This window comes from Cherax quadricarinatus, unplaced genomic scaffold, assembly GCF_038502225.1.
Source record: "Cherax quadricarinatus isolate ZL_2023a unplaced genomic scaffold, ASM3850222v1 Contig5, whole genome shotgun sequence".
Classification (NCBI taxonomy): Eukaryota; Metazoa; Arthropoda; class Malacostraca; order Decapoda; family Parastacidae; genus Cherax; species Cherax quadricarinatus.
The window spans coordinates 152,501-165,679 of record NW_027195031.1 but is presented as its reverse complement, the minus strand read 5'-3'; the positions used below and the strand labels follow the sequence as shown (position 1 = coordinate 165,679).

General features: G+C 36.7%; 1 protein-coding gene across 1 annotated transcript in view; it reads right to left on the bottom strand.

The window, feature by feature from the left end:
- Window positions 1–3,452: 3,452 nt before the first annotated feature.
- LOC128693510 (post-GPI attachment to proteins factor 2) overlaps window positions 3,453–13,179 on the bottom strand; it is a 38,495-nt gene continuing 28,768 nt past the window's right edge. The window contains exons 6-7 of the mRNA XM_053783221.2: window positions 8,844–8,928; window positions 3,453–7,416 (exon numbers count right to left, since the gene is read on the bottom strand). Coding sequence (XP_053639196.1) covers window positions 7,289–7,416; window positions 8,844–8,928 — 213 coding nt within the window. The 3' untranslated portion in view covers window positions 3,453–7,288. The remainder of the gene's footprint in view (window positions 7,417–8,843; window positions 8,929–13,179) is intronic.

Below are 13,179 nucleotides of genomic sequence, written 5' to 3'. Positions count from 1 at the left end.
ATCATAGAATTGATGAGGGGAAAAGGGTGAGTGGTGCACTTAGGAGTCTGTGGAGACAAAGAACTTTGTCCTTGGAGGCAAAGAGGGGAATGTATGAGAGTATAGTTTTACCAACACTCTTATATGGGTGTGAAGCATGGGTGATGAATGTTGCAGCGAGGAGAAGGCTGGAGGCAGTGGAGATGTCATGTCTGAGGGCAATGTGTGGTGTGAATATAATGCAGAGAATTCGTAGTTTGGAAGTTAGGAGGAGGTGCGGGATTACCAAAACTATTGTCCAGAGGGCTGAGGAAGGGTTGTTGAGGTGGTTCGGACATGTAGAGAGAATGGAGCGAAACAGAATGACTTCAAGAGTGTATCAGTCTGTAGTGGAAGGAAGGCGGGGTAGGGGTCAGCCTAGGAAAGGTTGGAGGGAGGGGGTAAAGGAGGTTTTGTGTGCGAGGGGCTTGGACTTCCAGCAGGCGTGCATGAGCGTGTTTGATAGGAGTGAATGGAGACGAATGGTTTTTAATACTTGACGTGCTGTTGGAGTGTGAGCAAAGTAACATTTACGAAGGGGTTCAGGGAAACCGGCAGGCCGGACTTGAGTCCTGGAGATGGGAAGTACAGTGCCTGCACTCTGAAGGAGGGGTGTTAATGTTGCAGTTTAAAAACTGTAGTGTAAAGCACCCATCTGGCAAGACAGTGATGGAGTGAATGATGGTGAAAGTTTTTCTTTTTCGGGCCACCCTGCCTTGGTGGGAATCGGCCAGTGTGATAATAAAAAAAAAATAATATAAGAACTTAAGAAAGTAGGAACACTGCAACACCCCTGCTGGTCCATACTAAGCAGGTCCTTCACAAATCCAACCCACTAACAGAACAAATGCTACCCAAGCAATAAGCTCAGGTGCAAGTCTGACTCAAATCCAACCCCTCTCACTCATGTATGTATTTATCCAGCCATAGCTTTTAGAACATAAGAAAGGAAGAACAGTGCAATAAGCCTGTTGACCCATACTAGGCCGGTCCTTCACAAATCCAACCCACTAACAGCATAACTGCTATACCCAAGCAATAAGCTTTGATAAACTTATTTACTCATGTGCAAGACCAATTCAAAGCCAACCCCTCTCACTAATGTATTTATTCAACCTAAATTTGAAACTACCCAATGTTTTAGCTTTGATCACCCTACTAGGTAGACCGTTCCACTCATCAACTACCCCTATTACCAATGTTCATTTATACATTTTATTAGTGCTCTACGTTTATTTGGCATTCTTTTTTACATGCATGTAAATCTATCTATAAGCTAGGTAAGTGGCCCCTGAAGTGACCTAGAGTCATAAGAACATAAGAAAGGAGGAACACTGCAGCAGGCCTGTTGGCCCATACTAGGCAGGTCCTTTACAATTCATCCCACTAACAAAACATTTGCCCAACCCAATTTTCAATGCTACCCAAGAAATTGTTGGTATTATATACCATTCTTGCACAACCAAGAAATAAGCCCTGATAAGCAAGTCCCACTCAAATCCAACCCCTCTCACTCATGTATTTATCCAACCTCTCCTCCTTATGGAGGGGGATTCCACTTCCAAACAATAACCTCTCTTCCCTCTCTCCTCCTCCCTGTCTTCCATTCTTCAACAACAGCCTTCAATAAAGGTAACTGTCATGTTGAATGTTTATTCTTTTGTGCATGTAAATCTATCTTTAAGGTAAAAAAAATTTTTTGTTGATACTTCTGGGTGTCAGGAACGGATTAATTGTATTTACATTATTTCTTATGGGGAAAATTGATTCGAAAATCGTAGATTTTGATAATAGTAGCACCTCCAGGAACGGATTAATTACGAAAAACGAGGGACTACTGTACTATCATATAGGAATGAGAGATTAAGACAGAATTCCCCCTTTCAGTGCATCTTGACTACATTTCATTTTAATTCTGATAATGTCAGATTTAATGTCTCCCCAAGAAAAGCAAAATCTGTGCCCATTTCTTTTACAGCAACTAGAACTTCTCTATCCATGCTATCTTTTCTTCCTCTTCCCTTTGTCAATTTATACCACCTGCTAAAGTTGTCTTATTACATATATACTGTAATACAGTAAAGGAAAAAAAAATGTCTGAAAATTACATTTTGGACAGCTTACAATATAAGCAATATTATAATCAGTTTTATAATGCTATGGTACCATATAAAAATTACATTGATATAATCAGCTGTATAAAATTACACACAAGTGTACAGTGACCATCTGTGTCATGGAAGTAACAAAGTATTGTTGCAGCTTATTAATGGCATGGTCCCAGCTGCACCACAAGAACAGACTATGACATTTATAAAAGGGTACAATTCCAGTAACAATGGAATGGTTTCATTATGCACAAACATTAAAGGACAATATAAATTTTAGTAGTAATGGTCACATTTTTCAAAGATATACCAAAATTGTAGCTCAAATTCACCTGATACAGAGTGCTGTTCATCCACTAACATGGTAGCTTGACTCACTGTATCACAACTGGCTCATAGATTTGTGGGCTGATTGTGAATTGCTTTAACTATGGTGGTGTCTTATTCTTCATAGTATTATGTGACATGATACAGAAATATGCTACCATAAAGTTCTGACCTACAGCATCTACACTTGTGAAAATAACTAACAGAAAATACATGCCTACAAAAACAGCACAGACAATGATGCAAAAGGGAAATTAATGTAATAACTTAAAAACTAGAAACAGATGAAACAACAAAAAGCATCCAAGAACTTAAAAACTAAAAAACAATCAAATATCATCTTGTTTATGTACTTCAATCAAATTTATTATTACCAAACTAAGTACTGTTTTAAAGTTGATGTACAAGTTTTATCCAAATATAAGTGTAGTATATTAAAATACAATACAAACCAGTATGTTGTACAAAGGCATACTGGCCAGTATGTTTTCTTATAATTCTTTGTTTTTATATGTGATCATGATTTTATTAATATTTATTAATAAGCACTAAACCCATGTGGGTTATTCAGCACAAGGAGTGGCAGAGGCTTGATCCTCTGTTCAATAATAGTGGCCTGAACATTAAAATGGTATAAAATACCGACAGGTTGTTAGGTAAGACACGTATGCAACAGTTAGGTATCTTTATTTCGAAACGTTTCGCCTACACAGTAGGCTTCTTCAGTCGAGTACAGAAAAGTAGATAGAAGCAGAAGAGACTTGAAGACGATGTAATCAGTCCATCACCCTTAAAGTTTTGAGGTGGTCAGTCCCTCAGTCTGGAGAAGAGCATAGTTCTGTAGTCTGAAACAATATGGAGTAGAAGTGACAGGATGGAGCTATGTAAGGCTCCATCCTGTCACTTCTACTCCATATTGTTTCAGACTACGGAACTATGCTCTTCTCCAGACTGAGGGACTGACCACCTCAAAACTTTAAGGGTGATGGACTGATTACATCGTCTTCAAGTCTCTTCTGCTTCTATCAACTTTTCTGTACTCGACTGAAGAAGCCTACTGTGTAGGCGAAACGTTTCGAAATAAAGATACCTAACTGTTGCATATGTGTCTTACCTAACAATAGTGGCCTGGTTTCACAAGTCAAGCTGTTGGTGATTGCCTCTATTATGAAATTTATGGAAGCTATATTTAAGATGAATTATAAAAAAAAAAAAGAGACTAGAATTGCAACAGAACACTGCGTCAGTACATTACTGTAACTACGTCTCAGTCCCAATTCTAATCATCCAAGGTTTACATTTCAAATTTTCCATACCTTGAATGTCAAAATTTATTTAAACATTTAAAAGAATCTAGAATAGTTTTAAGAATAAAAAAGTCCTTGTAAAAATTTACTTTTCACTACAAAAATTTTGTAACCCATATTTGTTTAATCTGAGAGGATAAATACTGCAGTGTATGGATGCAGTGTCTTTGGTAAAATAATAAATTACTAATAATACTTAAGTTCCAAATATATACAGAGAGTGTAGTTACTTTACTACAACCAACTAAATTATATAATATATTCACATTTATGTAAGTAAATGTTGCTGGTGCCCAATATAATTCAAAGTTTTATTTTGATATTACCTTAATGTTGTCACTCCATAAAACAATCATACTGTAAAAACGGGCTCTCGTTATCACAAGTGAGAACTGTTGAGTGCAGTACTGGCGTGACAACAAGTGGAAAGCAATCTTAACTGACAAAACAATAAACTCTAAATACATGACTTAATAATGTAAATTAAAAAGTAACATCTTGTTCTAAGACAACATTTCTCACCAAATATTATAGTTCTATCCACAAAATGTTTTTAGTGAAATACATGTACAGTAAGTCCTCTACTTATGAACACATTGAGAATCTTCTGTGTTGTGTATAATATCATTATTGCATATATTATTATTATATCATTATTATACACAATTCAGGAGGTCCCCAATGGGTCCACAAGTTGAGGACTTACTGTACCATATTTATGTTGCCAATGTAGCTAAGCTATCACCACTCGCTCTTGCTCACTGGCAACATACCTTAATTAACCTACCGTATGGACTTGTGAGGAATAACATAACTCAACAGTGTGTACCTTCAACTCAAGTGACGATGGACACTAATATAACAAAATGCTCCAATACAAAACTTTAATGAAGTTATCTTAGTCAAAGTGCAGCCTTTTGGAGAGTCTTCAATAAACTTTTTGAAAATCCATGCAAAATACGCTATCACACCAAACAGAAGAGTGTAATAAACATTTGTCAATGACATAAATGAACCAACCTGAAGAAAAATAAAAAAAAACAGAGGATGAGAATGGTACTGTATATTTTATCCTCACACTGAAGAGGGTCTCAGTGTGTAGGTGAAATATAAAGTACTCCTCTTATACACTGCTTTTCTCCATTTGGGTTTATTTGTACCAAATTATGAGATACTGTGTTTTAATGTGATCAACTTTAATGTGTAATGTGTCTTTATTCAAGAGAGAAACTGAAGCAGTATATGCAAAATTCTTAGTTATCATCCTTGGTCAATTGCACCTGCACTCTACAAGTGTACTTGCACTCTACAAGTGGGCTTGCACTCTACAAGTGGGCTTGCATTCTACAACTGGGCTTGCACTCTACAAGTGGGCTTGCACTCTACAAGTGGGCTTGCACTCTACAAGTGGGCTTGCACTCTACAAGTGGGCTTGCACCCTACAAGTATACTTGCACACACTACTTCTTAATTTAGTTAATCCTTTTTACAAAACATATTGATGACTGACAACTACAACCTGATGTAAATTTATGCTACAGTCATACTACTTGGCTATCCTGGGTTAATAATCCTCCAGGGTTAATAATACAAATGAAGTTATCTTCTATCTTGGTACAGAAACATTAACCTGCTGGAGAAAAAGAACACACTGTAATGACCTATTTGTCTATTTTCAATTACCTATCCGAGTTTGCAGGGAGGCAAAAACTATCTTGTTGGTTCAGCCTTTTTCAATTGAGTGATGCAGATTAACCCTGTCATACCTATCTGTTAACTCCTGTATGGAATCTTCTGTCACTATCATTCATGCCTCAGCTTACTTTACATCTTCAACACACTTAAATTGAAGAAATGAGTGGAATAAACTCCCGAGTACAGTTATTCAGGCTAAAACGTTGTGTAGTTTTAAAAATAGGTTAGATAAATACATGAGTGGGTGTGGGTGGGTGTGAGTTGGACCTGACTAGCTTGTGCTGCTGGGTCTGGTGCAGTGCTACATCCTTGAGTGGAGATGATCAGACTGGGTGGGTCATTGGGCTAATCTGGGAGGGGGGGGGTCATGGACCTGATCCTGATGGCTTTGATGTATCAAGTTGTTTTTTTCAGTCGCCCATCCATACCCACTTTTTTACATGCATCCACACATACTTACATTTTTGCATATAGTCACTCACACAATCACCCATATATACAGTCACCCACATTTACTTGATGCTGCTCATTAATACTTACAATCACCCACCCATAATGACTTTCACTAATAAAAGTGAACATTGTCAAATTATAAAAAATATTAAAAATTAAATAAAAAAAAATGCCTGCTTCAGTGTCCTCCAAACATTGTGTGCACTAATAGTGTTAATCTGGTTATTTTGAAACCCCTTTAACAATATCTAGCCTCAAATATCTTGCCCTTGCATCTATTTATTGTACACATTAATAACCTAAAAATGTTACATGCTTATGTCATAGTCTGAAATATTATGCATGTACAGTAAACAAACTTATCATCTTACTGAATGTTTTGGTTTAACTGTATAACAGGACTTGAATGATGAACTAGCAACACTTTGAGCACTATGGACTATTGAGTTTGAAGGTTACACAAACCACAGCTGAGCAGGAAGTTAACCAAAACTTCTCAAACATTTCTATTTTAGTTTTAAATATAAAGGAATGTCTGCTTAAAATTCTTAAATTTTAATAACACCGGAGTATTTGACTGTGCTGAGAATTCTTCCTGCTGAGCTTCCCAAACACAGCCCCTATAGGACGTCAGAGAGAGTACGTGAGCATCTGGCACAATCAGGCATTAACTACTCTTCTACTCTGGCAAACTCAAAACTACAAGGCAACCCATCCTGAGGTGTTAATGGCAACTAAAAAAATCCTTGCATATAAGTGCTTTAAAACAAATAAATTTTAAGCTGCAACCACTAAAATGAACTCTAAAATATTGAAGCTGAGAGGTTGCTAATATCTACACCTGCATATATTATGAAGGATCATCTTATTCTTTAAAATATTTCAGGACAAGTGTATCTTTAATTGAAGATTTTTTTTATCTTGCCTCATTTAGATTTTAACATGAAAACAATAACAATTACATTAATTTTTAGTATTATAGGAAGAGTCTATTATATTGATGCTTATTGAATGAAATATCTGAATTTGAGAAGAGTGCCAATTTAAATCTTTCAATCTTTCATACTCACTTCCCTCAAGTAGTTAAGGATTACAACCAAAGTTAATAAACTAAAATTTCATTTGAAGTGTGATATTACATTAGTATTTGTGATATCTGAAATTTTTGTTTTTTTGCACATTGCAACAAATTAGAGAATGGGATTATTCTATAAGCAAAGGTGAAGAGAGCCAATGTGAGATCTGCATGAATGCTATACTGTACAAATATGAGCTCATATCAACTTCAATTGAAAATCCTTAACTACTGTTGTTTTGCCCTATAGTGGGCCATGCTGGTCGTGGATCAGAGTTGAGTTACATTGCTCCTCACACTGATTGTCAACTGCTCGCTGTCTTCCACTCGCCAACAAGAAGTTCATGGTTGTGGAAGTCATAATAAGCTGTCATGTGGAACGCCATGTTGGTAAGAACCACTAAATATTCCATGAGGGCAAACACTGAATACACTGAAAATCAGAAACAAATAATGAAAAAAATCATTATTATTTGTGTAGATAAATGATTCAGAGAATTGACACGATGATGAATTACCCACTTGTGCAACACTGACTCCAAGCTAAGGGACTGATTACCTTAAACTCCTTCTCTATATTGGACAGAGGGAGCCACTGGTTGGTGAAATGTTTCCACAGTGCTGCACAAGTATCTAATTTAAAAAAATATTTACTGCACTGTCAAATTTGCCCACACAAACTAAACTGAATGGATACTATCCTGGCCATAAGATGCATCTGCCATTAAATACTGAAGTCACTGATCATAATTAATTACAAGAAAATTAAACTTATAAACTATTTTACATATAAAATGGTAAAATCTGCACCTTCCCACTTGAATTTCACCTTTTTTTTTTTGAACATTTGAAGCCATACAACTGAGGGCTTTGGAAGTTTTTTGAGCCATTCAAGGACGCTGGGAATGGGGTCAACTTTAGTCATAAGGCACCTGCACATGCCTACTGTTCCTAGAATCTGTGCCTAATTACTGTACACAAGTGTTCAAAATTTGAATCTGATAAGATGAGGGGTTCTCAAGTTATGAGCAAAAGAGAATTGAAAAGTTTTGAGGAAGGAAAAAAGTTCAGGCAAATATGTAAGTCTCATTTTAGGGATAACTAATTGACACAGAGGATATATATAGGCTTAGAGTGAGGTGTAATACTAGAGGTAGTAGTAGTATTAATATTAGTTGTAGCAGTAGTAGTAGTAATACAATAAGGTAGAACAATCAACTTGCACATGAGTAAAAGGTGGGTAGCATAAAAATAGTTTAGACAAATATTTGTGGGTGGTTGGACTTGAGAAGGTCTATTTCAGTGTTCCTCCTCTGTTATGTTCTAGTGTAGTATTAGCAGCAGAGACTCTGTGATGGCAGGGTTTACTGTTTTGAAGTACGTATTAGCAAAAATCCTCCTCAAAACAGTAAACCCTGCCATCACATAGTCTCTGCTGCTAATACTAACTAGAACATTGCAGAGGAGGAACACTGAAACAGACCTTTTCAAGTCCAACCACCCACAGAAATATTTGTCCAAACTATTTTTACGCTACCCACCTTTTACTCACGTGCAAGCTGATTGTTCTACCTTATTGTATTACTACTACTACTACAGCTAATATTAATACTACTACTACCTCTAGTATTACACCTCACTCTAAGCCTATATATACACTCTGTGTCCATGTATTGTTTGTAACGGCTTGATAAAGCTTCTGGAGAGCAAAATGTTGCCACAATAAAATGTTGCATTAGAGAGGTGGAATGCTGCACTAGTGAACGAAAGGTGGGATGGACTGGTATGAGTTCTTAAAATAATATGGCACTGGCATTATTAATGTTTAGCTAGAGATTACACATATGAGTGTATACTTACTTCCTGGTTCACAGTAAGTATTATGACGATAAAAGAAGTAGAGTGCAACAAAGAAACATGCCACGTTAGCCGTCATCAGTTGTTTCTGAAATGTGATATAACCTGCTGTTAAAAGATGCTGAAAAGAAAAAAATTTAGTACATACATGTAGTCATAAAAATAATAAATTTTATATAATATGTACACTTTACTACAGGCCTGTGTGTGTGTGTTACATAGGAGTGAAGTCACATGATTTTTGTGATTTAGCAGGCTGTTGGAGTGTGAGCAAGGTAATGTTTATGACAGGATTTAGGGAAACTAGTTAGATTGATCCGAGTCCTGGAGGTGTGAAGTACGGTGCCTGTACCCTGAAGGAGTGGTGGATGTTGCAGTTCAGGTCATGTGAGAAGTGATGTCAGCACACTTCTAGCAAGATAGTGACCAAATGAATGATAGTGAAAGCATTTCCTCTTTCAGATCACCCTACTTCAGTGGGAGATGCTTAGTGTGAAGAAAATCAACTACAGTATGCACAACTCTATGATAATGCTGTAATTAATGGAAGACCATTAATTGCCTAGAAACGTCTTGACCTAAAGTCAAAAATTCCTATTAATATTATCTGTATTGTTATTATTCTTAATCATTCTTCTTTCAACACACCGGCCATATCCCACCGAGGCGGGGTGGCCCAAAAGGAAAAACGAAAGTTTCTCCTTTTACATTTATTTATCTATTTAATGTCTTTGCAAACAGTACACTGAGATTGTGTATATACAATAGTGGGTTGCAATACAAAGAGAACCTCTATTATGCCTTGGCATTATGGGCCAATTTAACATTATTGGCTTACATTCTACTTAATACTAAGAAATAGTATATCATAGTTGTACAGTAGGAAAGTAATTAGTATTTCATAGTTGTACAGTAGAATATTAATTATAAATGAATCAAAATTTGTATAATACAAAGATATATGTATTTATATTCTAAAATGCTTTTGTGAAAAACAATGATTCAATTATATTCCTGTCAACAATGGATAAAAGGTTCAATGTGATTGTTTCAGTTATGATGTGGGAGTACATAGTTGAGTAAATGTGCACTGAGTATTTAGCATTTAGTCTAGGGTGATTAAGTGGCTTTTGAGAAGAGTCTTAAATTGATTTTCAGACTGGGTTACTTTAATATCTTCTGGTAATGAATTCCATATTTTGGGGCCCTTTATGTGCATAGAGTTTTTACACAGTGTGATATGGACACGAGGTATATCAAAGAGAGATCTGTGTCTTGTGTTGTGGTCATGTGTCCTGTTTAGGTTGGTGAGGAAAAGTTTGAGTGGGGGTTTATATTTGCATGTATTGTTCTGTGTATGTAGTAGGCACATGAATAAGTATGGATGTTCTTAATGGTAAGCAGATTCAGACTTTTGAAAATTGGTGGAGTATGCTGGCGGGAGTGGGAATTTGTTATCATTCTTACTGCTGCCTTTTGCTGGGTTATTAGGGGTTTTAGGTGATTTGATGTTGTTGATCCCCATGCACAAATTCCATATGTAAGATAAGGGTATGTGAGTGAATGGTACAGTGCCAGGAGAGCTGATTGTGGAATGTAGTACCTTATCTTTGATAGTATGCCTACAGTCTTGGAGATTTTCTTGGTGATTTGTTGTATGTGTGTCCGGTACTGTCAAGGTGGATACCTAGAAATTTTCCCTCTTTGAGTCTTGTGACTGATGATCCATTTAGCGTAATGTTAATTGGATCATTTGCAGCTTTGTTTCCAAACTGAATGAAATAGGTTTTATCAGTGTTCAGGGTAAGTTTGTTAGTCATCATCCAGGCAGATATTTTCTGTAATTCAGCATTGACTGTGTTTGTTAGTATGACTGCGTTTGGATGGGAAAATACATACGTAGTGTCATCTGTAAATAATATGGGTTTGAGTAGCTGTGATGCATTCGGTAGATCATTGATGTAGATGAGAAAGAGGAGTGGTCCAAGGACACTTCCTTGTGGGACTCCTACTGTGATTGGTTGAGTGGATGAGTTTGCATCATTTGCATACACATATTGAGTTCCGTTACTAAGGTATGACTTTAGGTAGTTGAGGGAGTGGCCTATGATACCATAGTGCATTAATCTGGAGTACAGTAGTTCATGGTCGACTGTATCGAAAGCTTTACGTAAATCAATGAAAATGCCCAGCAGGACTTCTTTCTTTTCAAGTGCGGTATATATTAGTTCTAGCATGTGTATGATAGCGTCATTTGTGCTTTTATTCCTGAATCCAAACTGACAAGGGTTTAATATGTTGTGTGAAACGAGGTAGGAATAGATCCGTCTATGAATTAATTTTTCAAAGATTTTAGAGAGCAGTGGTAAGTTAGATATTGGTCTATAGTTATTCAAGTCAGCTTGGTCACCTCCTTTATGGATCGGAGTGACCCTCGCTATTTTGAGGATTGTTGGGAAGGTAGATGATTCAATGGATTTGTTAAAGAGCGTTGTAATAATTGGTGACAATACTTGAGAAGCTTTTTTGTACATAAAAGCAGGCAAGTTGTTTATGTCTCCTGCCTTGTTTTTAAGGGTGTTTATGATGAGCACAATTTCAGTGGGGTTGGTTGGAGCTAGGAATAGCATATTTGGATAGGTTCCTATGAGGCAGTCTGATGGACGGGCGTTTGTGCTTGGCATTTTGTTTGCTAGATTTTTTCCTATGCTGGAGAAGAAAACATTAAGTCTGTTTGCTGTTTTGGTTGAGTGAGTAGGGGTTCATCTGATTTTGTTAGTTTGATTGCTTTGCTTTTGGATAACTTTTTAGTTCCAAGAATTTCAGATAGAGTTTCCCAGGTTTTTTTCATATCACCTTTGATGTTATGTAATCTAGTTTCATAATACAATTTTTTTGACCTTCTTATCAGTCTGGTAAGTGCTGACGAGTAATTTCTCGACTGTTCTCTAGTTATTTGACCCATTCTATACTGTTTTTCATATTTGTGCTTTGTGTTAATAGATTTGAGGATGCTTGGTGTTAGCCAGGGATTATTCAGTCTCTTTGCTGTGATCTGTTTAGTTTTTCTGGGGCAATGTCTGTTATAGAGGCATTGGGTTCCCGGCATTTTAGTCGCCTCTTACAACACGCATGGCTTACGGAGGAAGAATTCTGTTCCACTTCCCCATGGAGGTTAGAGGAAATAAACAAGAACAAGAACTAGAAAGAAAATAGAAGAAAACCCAGAGGGGTGTGTATATATATGCTTGTACATGTATGTGTAGTGTGACCTAAGTGTAAGAAGAAGTAGCAAGACATACCTGAAATCTTGCATGTGTATGAGACAGAAAAAAAAGACACCAGCAATCATACCATCGTGTAAAACAATTACAGGCTTCCGTTTTACACTCACTTGGCAGGACGGTAGTACCTCCCTGGGCGGTTGCTGTCTACCAACCTACTACCTAGGAATATTATTATTATTATCGTATTTAGAGGGAAACACTAAACACATAAGGGTCATAATATGCCTGGGAAATGGGATGTATTCAGGTTTGATCCAAAGACTGAAGAACAGTTCCAATTCCAAAGCTCAAGAGCTCCTCACTGGCATCAAGGGCCTTTGGTGAGTGGATTCATAAAGGCAAAAAGCACTTAGTAATTACATTTAGAAATCTCTATACCAATATTATTTCCTACAACTTTAAAAAAAAATTGTCATCGATTCACACATTTCATAAAGTAAAAAACAAAGGTTTATCATTTTCTTTGGGCTCCATATTTGATCCTTTTAAAGGAGGGCAAAATAAATGTATTATCTAGCATATTTTCACGGTAGGAAAAATCTTTTGAGACAGATGATCACATGAAAACTATCAACCTGATTAAGATGAATCATAATTTATCTCATGTAACTTTAGACACAAAGTTGATCTTATGGACTGATTGACTAATGATTTATCTTTTCTTCTTCATGTTGGCCCTGGAGTGGACCATAATCATGCAGAGGCTTAATATCTGATTATGGGAGGATAGTCCATTAATTAATGAAAGAATAGGCTTACATCTTTTTTGGCAAGTCAGCCGTCTCCCAGTGAGGTGGCCAACGTGCTGAAAAAATTTAATGTCTAGTCAGTAAGTAGCAAAAAAACAGGGCCTATTGAAAAGGTATTTGGCTCCAGTAAAATAAATGATAGGTTTGATATTTTATTATGAGAAAGTTAAGAGAAATAGTTACTTAGGACACAGCCGTTAATAATTTTGAAGATTATCATCGCTTGTCCTAGGTAGTAGGTTGGTAAACAGCAACCGCCCAGGGAGGTACTACCGTCCTGCCAAGTGAGTGTACAACGAAAAT